Source organism: Pelobates fuscus, chromosome 8, assembly GCF_036172605.1.
Source record: "Pelobates fuscus isolate aPelFus1 chromosome 8, aPelFus1.pri, whole genome shotgun sequence".
NCBI lineage: Eukaryota > Metazoa > Chordata > Amphibia > Anura > Pelobatidae > Pelobates > Pelobates fuscus.
The window spans coordinates 163,055,663-163,070,792 of record NC_086324.1 but is presented as its reverse complement, the minus strand read 5'-3'; the positions used below and the strand labels follow the sequence as shown (position 1 = coordinate 163,070,792).

Genomic DNA, 15,130 nt, shown 5'->3' with positions numbered 1-15,130 from the left:
TCCAAATACGTGAACGGAGACTTATATATAGAGTCCATAGTCTGTGGGCAGGAGGCTGGCAAGCAGGCTCCTCCAGGAACTCGTGGCAAACTCACTTGAAAAGGGGAGTTTGTCACAGTGACTATAGTGTCCCTTTAAGTTATGTCACCCTCGCCTTAGTGCAGATGTGATAAAGCTTAGACTCAGGAGCGGGACCTGGCAGCCAACTTAGTATGTCACACATGGCTGAGACTCCTCAGATTTAGCTTGCAATACAGGTGATATACCTGTAAAGTTACCCTCTCTTTAACTTGATAAAACTCTAACTACTAGAGGAATACCTGCTGTGTACCTGGCTCAGGTTTTGACAGTTCATGCAAGTGCTGACCGTGCCGGACTGTCTTGAGGCCTACGAGGCATACTGAAAGCGGAAGACGCGGCGGATCCTTAGCCGAATTGTGATTACAGTCTCACTTGGACACCTCCCCCTTTTGGACCGGCGTGGGTTATCTTAGTCCCCACTGATGTGCTCCTTGACCCACTCACACAGACTTTTTTCAACTATACGCATGCTAGAAGTCTGAGGCCTACTCAACAAGATGGCCGACATCGTGTGGAGTGCTCGACACATACATACCTGATGATACCTGCGCGAGTGGATCTGCTAATGCTTGAGTTTGAACACCCGTGCGCCAGGCTCTGGGATAAAATAAGCAACAGAGCTGTAAAATACCCTACCTGAGGGTCTGAGCATAACAGCCCGGAACACGGTGCATGGCGGCGGGAGTCTGGCAGAGGGTCCACAAGCGCTTTCAAGCACAACGCAGGCAGTAAAGTGGAGAAAAGAGGGTGTGGCAAATCTAGCCACTTCTGGACTATATGCAGTATAGGTTGTCCGTAGGCTGACTGTATGATGTGTTCCGTTAAATGTGTATGTATTGTGCTATGGCCGTTCGCACGCTGGCAGCCGTACGCTGCCAGCGTACCAGCATTCCTACGACGAAAACACGGCTATCCTGGCCATTCGCCGTACGAATACGGGCTCCCCAGGTCGACCACCCACTCCCAAGTCGGGTGGTACCAAGTAGCCGATTGCAACCTTGTTGCAATCGGTAATTAAGGGCTCTCCTAGGTGGCCGTCGATCCACTACCGACCATGCGGCGGTCGGCCATCTTGGATCCTTTGTCTCTGCAGCGGTGTTCGGTCGTCGAGAGCCTGGACTTGAAAACGGCTACTCGATGATCCGAGCCCCGCTGGGTTTCCAGAGCGTTCGGGAGTTCCGCGTTCGGTACATTATATGTCCCGTACTTATTCGGTACTTTTAAACCAACTTTCATGTTTAAATGTATTATGTGCGGCGTTCGGTCAATTCAGCTGGGATCAGCGCGGTATTCTCACAAAGTGTGCGCTCCGACCCCAGCTATCTACCGAACGTTCGATTATTCCAAAGTACCGAATATTATGTGAATTATGGATTTTAGAGTCAATTGTCGGTTTTGCTACACGAGGGGATAATCCACTTAATCGTCCATTTTAGTGGGAGTATCCCTCTCGTGTCGCAATGCCTGTTGGGAAAGTCACAATGCATGTTGGGAGAAATCCCCTGGATGATCTGTGTGGAAACCCCTTGCATGGGGAACTGTATAAATACGCTGCTTGTGAATAAACCGAGTTAGTTGACTCCCAAACTGTGTTTCGTCCGGTTATTGGGAGGATTGGGAATATTGCCTTGCTTCCTACTCTGACTGTGGATTTCCTGAAGATACCAACGGATGTCGTGGACGGTTATACCACATACCGTTACAATTGGTGGCAAGCGACGGAACCTTACAGCCGAAAAAGCAGCGTTCGTGTAAACTGGAACTACCGAACAAGGAAAGCAAGGGCAATTCGTATGGAGATTGACTACACCATACTGAAACGACAGACTTTAAAAGAGCTACTGGAAGCCAGGGGCAAGATAGCCAGCAACAAATCTAAGGCTGTGCTGATCGCTGAACTAATGGAGGGAGACAGAGCCCGCAGCGCTACACCTCCACCAGCCAAGGAAGAGACCCCATTCCAAAAAGAGCTACGAACCAGGTTGGAGTTTCTGCCGCAACCAGTATCGTTGGAAATGCTGACCGTGATGATATCGGATGTACAGGACTATCTGCTGGCAACCAATCCACCAGCAACCCCACCTAGGGCAGAGTCTGTTACTGCCTCCACCTATGGACAAATAAAGCCCAAAGTCCCACATCACGCCTTTAAAGCGTTTTGTGAAGAAAAGGACGAAATCGATGGGTACTTACAGGATTTTGAGCGGCTGTGCGATTTGCACGATCTGGAACCCGCAGTATGGGTACCGCTGCTGGCCGGTAAATTATCGGGTAGGGCAGCTGAAGCCTACCGTGCTGTACCTCGAGAGGACAGCAAAGATTACCCTAAAGTAAAGAGGGCGATCTTGGAGAGGTATGCTATTACCCCAGAAGCATACCGGCGCAAGTTCAGGGGCTTGCGCAAACCGGAGAAAGATTCTCACGCAGAGTGGGCACACAAGCTGGATCAAGCATCGCAAGGATGGATACAGGCCAGCAACGCCACTAATATGGAGGAGTTACGACAGCTTATGCTACTGGAGCAGTTTTTTAATGGCTTGTCCCCAGACGCACAAGAATGGGTGAGAGACCGTAAACCCCTCACCCTACCCGAAGCCGCTAGATTGGCGGATCAGCATTTTGATGCCCGGAGGCATCACGGATCACAGAATAAGGCCCTCCCTCGGATTACCGGGCCACCCCATAATTTTACTCCTACCGGCCCCACCGTACCCCTGCACAGGCCAGCACTGAATACTCCACCACCCCCCTCCCGATACAACGGCCGGGCTAACATTCAGTGTCACACCTGCAAGCAGTGGGGACACATTTCTCGGGAGTGCACCCAAAACCGGAGCCGGCAGGCTTGGAATCAGGTGCGACAAAATTTGGCACCAAGGGCTGCTGCACACCATTACCAGGTAGCCCCCGTCACCCAAGAATTGCTGAGCGCTCAAGTTGAGGAGCCGCTAGGGGTGCTCCACGAAGTAATGTCGGTCCGAGCCACCGACAACCGACAACATCATCGGCAGCTAGTAACCCTAGAGGGCAAGGAGGTACAAGGGCTCAGGGATTCGGGAGCCACTTTGACTTTGGTTGCACCACATTTGGTCCCGGGAGCAACCCACACTGGCGGGTCAGTGGCAGTACGGGTGGCCGGGGGAGCAGTATACCGGCTACCGACTGCCAAAGTACACTTGGATTGGGGTGTGGGAGAGGGGACTGTGGAAGTAGGGCTTATGCAAAATTTACCTGCAGATGTTGTGCTGGGGAATGACTTAGGCCAAATGACTTCCGCTTTTATTCCCCAGACTCACTATCAGGAGGCACACCCCGTAACCACCCGGCAACAGGCTCGCACCACGGCTACACCGATACACTCTGAGGCTCAGGTAAGAGACCATGCTCCCCAACCGACCCCCATGTCCTGGGATACCCCGACTGCCTTTGCGACCGAAGTCCAGACCGATCCCACCCTCCAAGTATATAGGGACCGGGCACAAACAGACCAAACCGGGCTAGAGGGGGAGCGGTACATCTGGGAGAAGGAGTTGTTATACCGTGTCACGACTAAAGATGTGGGGGGGTCTGTCACCCTGACTAACAAGCAGCTAGTGGTACCGCAAAAGTATAGACAGGAGCTGCTTAGAATTGCTCATGACATTCCCTTGTCAGGACACCTAGGGATGACCCGTACCCGGTACCGCTTAACGCATGCCTTCTTCTGGCCCGGCATCTCGCAGGATGTGCGCCAGTATTGCACCTCTTGCGACGTATGTCAGAGAGTCGGTAAACGAGGGGATCGCCACAAGGCCAAGCTATGTCCCCTACCCATTATCGCAGAGCCCTTCAGCCGCGTAGCGGTAGATATCGTAGGGCCCCTGCCAAAACCCAGTCCCTCTGGCAAAAGGTACATTCTGACCGTAGTGGATTACGCCACCAGGTACCCCGAAGCTGTGGCCCTCACTAATATACATGCCGAGACCGTAGCGGAGGCATTAATGAAAGTGTTTTCCCGGGTAGGGTTTCCCCAAGAGATAATCTCGGACCGAGGTACCCAGTTTACGGCCGAAGTTACTCAACATATGTGGAAGGTATGTGGCATTAAGCCAATAGTTAATTCCGCCTACCACCCCCAGTCCAATGGGTTATGTGAGAGGTTCAACGGGACCCTGAAGCAGATGCTTCGAACGTTCGGGGAGACCCACAAAGACTGGGAGAGGTTTCTACCTCACCTACTCTTTGCTTATAGAGAGGTTCCCCAGGAGTCGACCGGATTCTCCCCGTTTGAATTACTATTTGGGAGGAGGGTGCGGGGACCCTTGAACTTAATTAGGGAACATTGGGAGGGAGAGAGTACTACCAACGAGACCCCTATCATATCATACGTCCTGGAATTCAGGGACCGTCTGGAGGCGCTCACTCAGGCTGTACACACCAACCTCCAGACGGCCCAGCAACGACAGCGACGCTGGTACGATAGAGGAGCCCGAGACCGCAGCTTTCAGGTGGGACAGAAGGTTTTAATTTTAAAACCTGTCCGCACAGACAAGCTGCAGGCCATCTGGCAAGGCCCATACCAGGTAGTGGAGCAGCGATGCGACACTACCTATGTGATCGGCCCCTGCTCAGGGGTAGGGAAGAGACGCATGCTCCACGTGAACCTGCTCAAACCCTACCATGAGAGGATCGAGGATGTGACGGCCATCTGCGCCTCCTCCTTAGAGGATCAGGAGAACCTACCCTTACCTGACCTACTAGAACCCGAGGCACCGATAGAGCCCTCCCAGGGAGTTCAGCTGGGGGAGCGGCTAAGCGCCCATGAGCGTGCCCAGGTACAAGCGCTGATCGAAGCCAAAGGGGCTACCTTCTCCAATTTACCTGGTTACACTCCGCTAGCCACTCACCGAGTAGACACCCTGGGACAGCTACCTATGAGACAGGCTCCATATAGGGTTCCGGAATCCGTCCGTACCCATATGAAAGCCGAGCTAGATGAGATGTTACAGCTAGGGGTTATCGAACCCTCCGATAGCCCCTGGGCATCGCCGGTAGTCCTAGTACCGAAAAAGGATGGCACCACTCGGTTCTGTGTCGACTACCGGAGGCTAAATGACAAAACGGTGTCTGATGCCTACCCGATGCCCCGGATAGACGAGCTGTTAGATAAGATGGCACGGGGCCAGTATCTCACTACCATTGATTTGTGTAAGGGATACTGGCAAATTCCACTAGCCGATGACGCCGTCCCCAAGTCGGCGTTTGTCACTCCGTTTGGCCTGTACCATTTCAAGGTCATGCCCTTCGGAATGAAAAACGCTCCGGCTACCTTTCAGCGGATGGTAGATCGGCTACTGGACGGGTTCCAAGAGTATGCCTGTGCCTATCTAGATGACATAGCCATCTTTAGCCAGACCTGGGAGGACCACCTACACCACATAGGGGCGATCCTAGATCGTATTGGGGAGGCTGGGTTAACGTTAAAGCCTAGCAAGTGCCACATAGGTATGGCTGAGGTGCAGTACCTGGGACACCGAGTAGGGTGTGGGCAGCAGAGACCCGAGCCAGCCAAGATTGAGGCAGTAGCAAAGTGGCCTACCCCCAGGACTAAGACTCAGGTGCTGGCGTTTTTAGGGACGGCCGGCTACTACCGGAAGTTTGTTCCAGACTATAGCACCCTGGCCAAACCCCTGACGGACTTGACTAAAAAGAACCTTCCCCGACAGGTTGTCTGGGCCCCAGAGTGTGAGCAGGCATTCCAGCAACTCAAAACGGCTCTAACTAATGCCCCTGTTTTGACTGCTCCTGATCCAACTAAAAGATTTCTTGTTCACACAGACGCTTCAATGTTTGGATTGGGAGCAGTACTGAGCCAAGTGGGAGCCGATGGCGGAGAACACCCCGTAGCTTACCTAAGCCGCAAGTTACTACCGCGTGAAGTGAGCTACGCTGCCATCGAGAAAGAATGCCTGGCCGTGGTGTGGGCCCTCAAAAAGTTACAGCCATATTTGTACGGACAACCTTTTTCCTTACTCACAGATCACAACCCGTTAGTGTGGCTGAACCGTGTATCTGGGGACAATGCCCGGCTGCTGCGCTGGAGTTTGGCGCTGCAGCCCTTTGACTTTACCATTCACTATCGGCCCGGAAAACAAAACGGTAACGCTGACGGGTTATCCAGACAGACTGAACTCGAAAAGTGATCTGTGAGTACTCTCCCGGACATCCCCAAGCCGATCCGTTGGGATCAGACTGTGTATGCCGGCTTGGTTCTGGGGGAGCATTGTGGCAAATCTAGCCACTTCTGGACTATATGCAGTATAGGTTGTCCGTAGGCTGACTGTATGATGTGTTCCGTTAAATGTGTATGTATTGTGCTATGGCCGTTCGCACGCTGGCAGCCGTACGCTGCCAGCGTACCAGCATTCCTACGACGAAAACACGGCTATCCTGGCCATTCGCCGTACGAATACGGGCTCCCCAGGTCGACCACCCACTCCCAAGTCGGGTGGTACCAAGTAGCCGATTGCAACCTTGTTGCAATCGGTAATTAAGGGCTCTCCTAGGTGGCCGTCGATCCACTACCGACCATGCGGCGGTCGGCCATCTTGGATCCTTTGTCTCTGCAGCGGTGTTCGGTCGTCGAGAGCCTGGACTTGAAAACGGCTACTCGATGATCCGAGCCCCGCTGGGTTTCCAGAGCGTTCGGGAGTTCCGCGTTCGGTACATTATATGTCCCGTACTTATTCGGTACTTTTAAACCAACTTTCATGTTTAAATGTATTATGTTCGGCGTTTGGTCAATTCAGCTGGGATCAGCGCGGTATTCTCACAAAGTGTGCGCTCCGACCCCAGCTATCTACCGAACGTTCGATTATTCCAAAGTACCGAATATTATGTGAATTATGGATTTTAGAGTCAATTGTCGGTTTTGCTACACGAGGGGATAATCCACTTAATCGTCCATTTTAGTGGGAGTATCCCTCTCGTGTCGCAATGCCTGTTGGGAAAGTCACAATGCATGTTGGGAGAAATCCCCTGGATGATCTGTGTGGAAACCCCTTGCATGGGGAACTGTATAAATACGCTGCTTGTGAATAAACCGAGTTAGTTGACTCCCAAACTGTGTTTCGTCCGGTTATTGGGAGGATTGGGAATATTGCCTTGCTTCCTACTCTGACTGTGGATTTCCTGAAGATACCAACGGATGTCGTGGACGGTTATACCACATACCGTTACAGAGGGGATGAAGCCTACACAGCGTTGCACTCAAACTACCAGCAGATCCCGCCGTTGTACCCACACTTGGCGCTCCAGAGGGGGCTATGTCTACTAGCGCATTCTGCACCTTCCGACGGTTCTGTTTAGCAGGGCCTAATGCAGGCAACAGGCGCCAGAAACTCGATCCCTAACAGCAAAACTCATGGAGGCGCAATGCAGAACCGCATCCGCGTTCGGAGCCCCTCCACTGCCAGATGAACTTCTGCTCCTGTGGGGTAAAGGCCTCCCATTCACAGGCATTGGCTGAAGTGGTTTGGGATAACACAGCAGATCGCTCATAGCTATGTGTCTTATTTCAGTTTATTTTCTGTTGTATATTTAATTATGCACTTGGCTATGCATATCTAGGGCTGTCCCTTATTTAAACACGCTTATCTAACGTGCTTTACTTGGGCCTCAGTCATAGTTTACTCTAATTTCCCATGGGTATCTTTTTCATGTTAATAACTACAGTTCTATGATAGAGTGTATATAATTCTCTCTCTGACCACTCACGTAGAATTGTGTTCATCATGTCTTTAATTATTTTCTCTAACAAACGCAGTGTTCCTTATGACGTGTTACTCTGATGAAAAACTTTACCACACATGTTTAAGCTCAACTGTTCTATAATGTCATTTTTTTTTTAAATGTGCAGTTCCTTAACAAGTTTCAAAATGTAGGACAGTATAATGCTTTTTGTGACAATACAAGCTCGTTTGTAATTATTTGCACAATAAAAATAAAGAATTAAAATATTAATAATTATAAAGTTGAGATTTAGCATCGGATTGTTCAAAGGGGAGATCCCAGCTGCATCATGGGAGTTGTAGTTTTTACAACAGGGTCACTTTTGGCTACTCCTTATTTAGTACAATGATTTTATCCCTGGCACTGTGTGACTGATTCGATGATTGTATCCCTGGCACTGTGTGACTGACTCAGTGATTGTATTCCTGGTACTGTGTGACTGACTCAGTGATTGTATTCCTGGCACTGTGTGACTGACTCAATGATTGTATTCCTGGCACTGTGTGACTGACTCAATGATTGTATTCCTGGCACTGTGTGACTGACTCAGTGATTGTATTCCTGGCACTGTGTGACTGATTCAATGATTGTATTCCTGGCACTGTGTGACTGACTCAGTGATTGTATTCCTGGCACTGTGTGACTGATTCAATGATTGTATTCCTGGCACTGTGTAACTGACTCAGTGATTGTATCCCTGTCACTGTGTGACTGACTCAATGATTGTATCCCTGACACTGTGTGACTGACTCAGTGATTGTATTCCTGGCACTGTGTGACTGACTCAATGATTGTATTCCTGGCACTGTGTGACTGACTCAGTGATTGTATTCCTGGCACTGTGTGACTGACTCAATGATTGTATTCCTGGCACTGTGTGACTGACTCAGTGATTGTATTCCTGGCACTGTGTGACTGACTCAATGATTGTATCCCTGACACTGTGTGACTGACTCAGTGATTGTATTCCTGGCACTGTGTGACTGACTCAGTGATTGTATTCTTGGCACTGTGTGACTGACTCAATGATTGTATCCCTGGCACTGTGTGACTGATTCAATGATTGTATCCCTGGCACTGTGTGACCTACTCAATGATTGTATTCCTGGCACTGTGTGACTGACTCTATGATTGTATTCCTGGCACTGTGTGACTGACTCAATGATTGTATTCCTGGCACTGTGTGACTGACTCAGTGATTGTATTCCTGGCACTGTGTGAGTGACTCAATGATTGTATTCCTGGCACTGTGTGACTGACTCAGTGATTGTATTCCTGGCACTGTGTGGCTGACTCAGTGATTGTATTCCTGGCACTGTGTGGCTGACTCAATGATTGTATTCCTGGCACTGTGTGACTGACTCAATGATTGTATTCCTGGCACTGTGTGATTGACTTAATGATTGTATTCCTGGCACTGTGTGACTGATTCAATGATTGTATTCCCGGCACTGTGTGACTGACTCAGTGATTGTATTCCTGGCACTGTGTGACTGATTCAATTATTGTATTCCTGGCACTGTGTGACTGATTCAATGATTGTATCCCTGACACTGTGTGACTGACTCAATTATTGTATTCCTGGCACTGTGTGACTGACTCAACTATTGTATTCCTGGCACTGTGTGACTGACTCAGTGATTGTATTCCTGGCACTGTGTGACTGACTCAGTGATTGTATTCCTGGCACTGTGTGACTGACTCAGTGATTGTATTCCTGGCACTTTGTGACTGACTCAGTGATTGTATCTCTGGCACTGTGTGACTGACTCAATGATTGTATTCCTGGCACTGTGTGACTGACTCAGTGATTGTATTCCTGGCACTCTGTGACTGACTCAATGATTGTATTCCTGGCACTGTGTGACTGACTCAATGATTGTATTCCTGGCACTGTGTGACTGACTCAGTGATTGTATTCCTGGTACTGTGTGACTGACTCAGTGATTGTATTCCTGGCACTGTGTGACTGATTCAATGATTGTATTCCTGGCACTGTGTGACTGACTCAGTGATTGTATTCCTGGTACTGTGTGACTGACTCAGTGATTGTATTCCTGGCACTGTGTGACTGATTCAATGATTGTATTCCTGGCACTGTGTGACTGACTCAGTGATTGTATTCCTGGCACTGTGTGACTGACTCAGTGATTGTATTCCTGGCACTGTGTGACTGACTCAGTGATTGCATTCCTGGCACTGTGTGACTGACTCAATGATTGTATTCCTGGCACTGTGTGACTGACTCAATTATTGTATTCCTGGCACTGTGTGACTGACTCAATTATTGTATTCCTGGCACTGTGTGACTGACTCAGTGATTGTATTCCTGGCTCAGTGCGACTGACTCAATGATTGTATTCCTGGCACTGTGTGACTGACTCAATGATTGTATTCCTCGCACTGTGTGACTGACTCAGTGATTGCATTCCTGGCACGGTGAGACTGACTCAGTGATTGTATTCCTGGCACTGTGTGACTGACTCAATGATTGTATTCCTGGCACTGTGTGACTGACTCAGTGATTGTATTCCTGGCTCAGTGCGACTGACTCAATGATTGTATTCCTGGCACTGTGTGACTGACTCAATGATTGTATTCCTGGCACTGTGTGACTGACTCAGTGATTGCATTCCTGGCACGGTGAGACTGACTCAGTGATTGTATTCCTGGTACTGTGTGACTGACTCAATGATTGTATTCCTGGCACTGTGTGACTGACTCAATGATTGTATTCCTGGCACTGTGTGACTGACTCAGTAATTGTATTCCTGGCACTGTGTGACTGACTCAATGATTGCATTCCTGGCACTGTGTGACTGACTCAGTGATTGCATTCCTGGCACTGTGACAATGAAACCATTATGTGTTCATGGAACTGATTTGCTGTAATATAACATAATTTATGTATCTTTGCAGACACACATACACAGAGAAGGAACAATGGCAGTCGCAGCTGAAAGGGGTAGGTATGTTTTTGTATTTCTAGCTTTTTGGTATTTATTTATTTTTATCATCACGTGGTAGAAACAGTTATGGGCTTTCATTTAAATGTCTCCGGAAGCTTGTGACCCAGCATTCTTTTGGGAGTTAAAGCGGCACTGTCTCCGTCTGGGCAGTTTGCCAAATTTGCAGAGACCCCGACGGTGATAGTTCATTCGTAGCTCAAGGTGGAAGTTACTTACCTACACCTGACCATCATGGGCACGGTCATTATGATCTCGTGGGTTCTCTTTAGCTTCTGGTGCTTCAGCACCAGGAAACAAAGCCACTGCTGTACAGCATTGAGGTCTATGGAGAATCCCGGTAGATCCTCCATAGATAGAGACAATTCCCTGTTAGGATTGACACTTAGACTGCAGCCTAAAGCCAAGAAAATCAGGCGGAGGAGAATTACCAAGACAATGTTCTACCTAATTTGTCTGGCTTTTGGAATTTCAGTGAAATTCCAACTCAATCAAAATGAGTATTTCATAAAGTTTCTCACTTTACAAAATACGTAATAACTTTTTGCTGGTGGTGTGTTACAGTGCCGATTTAAATCTTTCATTAGAACGGACAGTCTAACTCAATATCTGCTAGAGAATTATACAAATGACATTAGATTACAGACAATTCAATCAGAGTTCTCTGACAGGTAAAGCTTGAGCCCTACCTGATTGGTTACCTGCAATGCTCAAGATTTACATGTCAGAACACTCACATGTATTTATCACTTTGGTATGCAGGGAGGAATGGGGCTGTAGTATGTGTAGTGAGGCATACAGGGCTAACTTGGGAGCAGGGAGTATTGGGGTTGGGGTGGGTGCAGGAAGAGTTAGAGCCAGGAGCACTCTGCAGGAGAGGAGAAGAGAGGGCAGGAAGTTTTGTCACTTCCCATTCACAGACTCCACCTCTTCCCTTCACACAGAGCTCCGCACAGGAAGAGCATGGAGGAGACCTGGGAAGAACAGCAGTACTGCTGCCAGGTCTCACTCAGAAGGTAGGGGAGCTCACTTAAAATGTGACAGGTTGCAGGGTTTCCACAACCTATGGGTGAATGGCGCCACAACTTCTGGCTGGGATCTCTGATGCCCTCAGCCAGAGTATTGCAGTTTAGCTGGGCCCCTGATTGCCTCGGTCCATCTGTTGAAAGAGCATTGTAAATATATAATATCCAATAAATATGATAAACGGAATTTAAAAATACATGGTCGAAACTAAACAAGTAAAGTGAACAAATATTAGTATTCAGTTCCACCACAATATTGTGTTCATCCACAGCAAAGCACTATCACTTTAATTGTTTAGTTTTGACACTGCATTTTTAAAATTACGTTTATTACATTTATTGCATTAAATATATTCACAATGCTCTTACAACAGATTAATATCATATACGTTTGCTTATTTAGCACTAGCACTATTTAATTTGACCAGGAATATGAATCAGTGTCCAAAGAACAAGCAAACTCACAGTTTGGTCCTCTGAAGCAGACAGACCATGCTGGGAGAGAGCACAGAAAAACGGAAAAAGGAAATTATAAATGAGAAAAATAATATAATCCTAACTTTATTATATCAAGAGTAAAAATGGGGGAAAAACCAAAAGGTATGACAGTTATAGCTCTAGGGAAGAATGAACTTAAAAAAAACAGTGAACTAGTAATCTAATACATAATCCAATTCTACTCCTGGGCAGAGAAAGGTCCAGGTCAGGGGCTGCAGATGGACACGCCGTATACCAAGCTATTGGGAATAAGACATAGACCTACAAAAGGCACATAGTTATAACCTCTCCAACGTCAAAAGGTCTAAAACAAAATACCTTAATGTAATGTCTATACTTAGTTCTGTCCCTTGTTACCTGGGCACCGCACACAGCTAGTGCCTACCTGAACCAACAAACCCTATATAGAAAAAACTAATAAACTGTAAAGTGTTCATAGTGCTACCCAAGTGTAAGAGTAAAAGTGCATAATAAAGCAAAAGTTTGGTACTAGGAGTAGAATTGGTTTATGTACAAGGTATCTAGTTCACTGTTCTAACTCTTGATATAATAAAGTTAGGACTATATTATTTTTGTCATTTATAATTTTCTTTTCCATTTTTTTCTGTGCTCTCTCCCAGCGTGGTCCGTCTGCTTCAGAGGACCAAAGAGGGAATTTTATTGTTCTTTGTGCTAAGTTGTTGAGGGTTACCCCCATTGGAGAGTACAGTCTAGGCGACCGCCCTCTATATAGTAGGTTAGGTGACGTGGTACCCCTCTTCCTTTGATGAAGTGGGGGTAGCCGCTTCTCCACCCACTCTGGACCTACGACCAGGCTCCAGCTTCCAGTAGGTGAACCTCTCCTAGTGCCGAGAGCGTAGCAGGAACAGCTGTTACAAGAGCTTAGTGATTATACTCAGGGGAGTATAGTGATTATAGCAATCCCCAGAGTGTAGTTCTCCAATCCCCTAAACATGAGCCAAGACTTCATGAAGGTGCAAGATGATCTGATCTTTAATGGTTCAGGTTGGCTTTTATACAATTCTTCAGGCCAGAGGAACACCCCCTGGACCTGATAGGGCACAGGAACACAAAGGACACAAACCAATCAGAACAAACATACAGTCTGTGACACGCCCATGTACAGCACACACACAATCCCTCCCCTCTGCTTGGGAGATAATTGAATAAAGTCCTGTAAGTAACTCAATTATCTCCAGGCAGAAAAAACACATTTTAACAAAGTTCAGAAAGTACCTCAAAACATAACATACGCCATACATCCCCGGATAGCCCTGATCTGGGTGAACAACATATCCAAAAGATCCGAGCAGGGGTTAAAAAGTTTCATGGAAGTCTCTTCTTGACCGGCTGCAAGCATGGCTTCATGCCCAAAACAGTTCCAGGGAATTAGGGCCAGCGGTCGGTCTCTCTTTGTGGAGTACAAAAGTACTTACATTACATGAATGGAGCCTTTTAAAGTGTATTGGGCAAGGTATATTAGAGGGCCCATAGTCACAGGGTAGGAAGAAAGCAAACAGGCCCCTCCAAAAACTCGTGGAAAACTCACAGAAAAGGGGGAGTTTGTCACACAACACAAAAAAGGTTTAAAGATAAACACAGGGTCAGTAACAAACCACAGTCGATACCAGAATATACTCAAGGAATCAAGAAACGTAATAAAGGGTACTGGGAACAGAAACCAAAATAGGGCACTGCAGATAGCTCCAGGAAAGTTTAAAAATCTTTATGTTACGGGGGGGCGGGGCCGGACCGCCGAGCAGAGCGGTCGCAGGGACCATCGGCTCCTGCAAATGATGCATGGAAATAAAGAGTCTGACCACTCATACCACCCAAACCTGCAACCACCGATGGGTAAGGGCTGCCCGAACCGGGGAGAGGCTGGCTCCAAGAGTTTCAGTCCCCCGGAGGGGAGATCTCTGTTGCACCAGGCGGGACCTTTCCTGGCGGTGAGTGGAGTTGACGGCCGCCGCTCCACTATCCCGCCCGACGGAGCCCGAAAACCTCCTCTGTGCGGACCCAGCCCCGGTCCCCCCCCTTCTGGGCCGGGGGGGTGATCCCGGCCCTCACGCCACGGTCAAAGCTGGAACTTGCCTGACCGCTGCGAAGGCCCAAAGCCTGAAGCCAAGATGGCGACGGCCACGAGTAACAGCATCAACTCACAGTGCCAGCAACAGCCCGCCGCACCGCACATCCTCATAAATGAGCACCAACAGAGGCAGGGGGATGACAGGGCAGCACCTCGAAGACCGCTGCCAGTGCCGTCCCATGGGGGATCCACCTTTCCTACTGCCCACCTGTGGGTTGCTGGATAACTCCTAAACGGCAATGAAGCCTTACCTAAAATGGCGGCTGCCACACGCATGGCCGACAGCAGGGAGCAAGAGGTTTATGCCACTGAGCCACTGGGCTCAACAAGGTCCCAGCAGCCTTTTAAAGAAACCTGACATGCCTGAGTCTGACTGCTACAACTTCATGGGAACAAGCCCAGCACTTACCAACCGGGATCCCTCAAGCAACATCAGCTGCGGCCCTGCGAAGACCGAGACGCCTACTACAGGGCATGACCCATCTTAAACTCCTCATCCTGAATTCGGTAATGAAACCGCAAATGGCACCGCAGCCTCTACCAAGCCTCCTGCCCTGCATCATCTGGAAACCCCTCGGGTAAATGATGGGACTATTCTGCTTGTTGATGGAAACACCGAAACAGGACTGTGCTATAATTATGGAGGGCATCGGTTGCCTCCTGCAAACCTGCTGTCGCACACATCCAAGCCTATAGGAGCA

General features: G+C 48.6%; 1 protein-coding gene across 1 annotated transcript in view; it reads left to right on the top strand.

Moving 5' to 3' along the window:
- Window positions 1-15,130, top strand: part of LOC134571919 (major facilitator superfamily domain-containing protein 1-like) — a 100,757-nt gene that overhangs the window by 31,270 nt on the left and 54,357 nt on the right. The window contains exon 2 of the mRNA XM_063430609.1: window positions 10,771-10,816. Within this exon, the coding sequence (XP_063286679.1) occupies window positions 10,795-10,816 (22 nt within the window). The 5' untranslated portion in view covers window positions 10,771-10,794. The remainder of the gene's footprint in view (window positions 1-10,770; window positions 10,817-15,130) is intronic.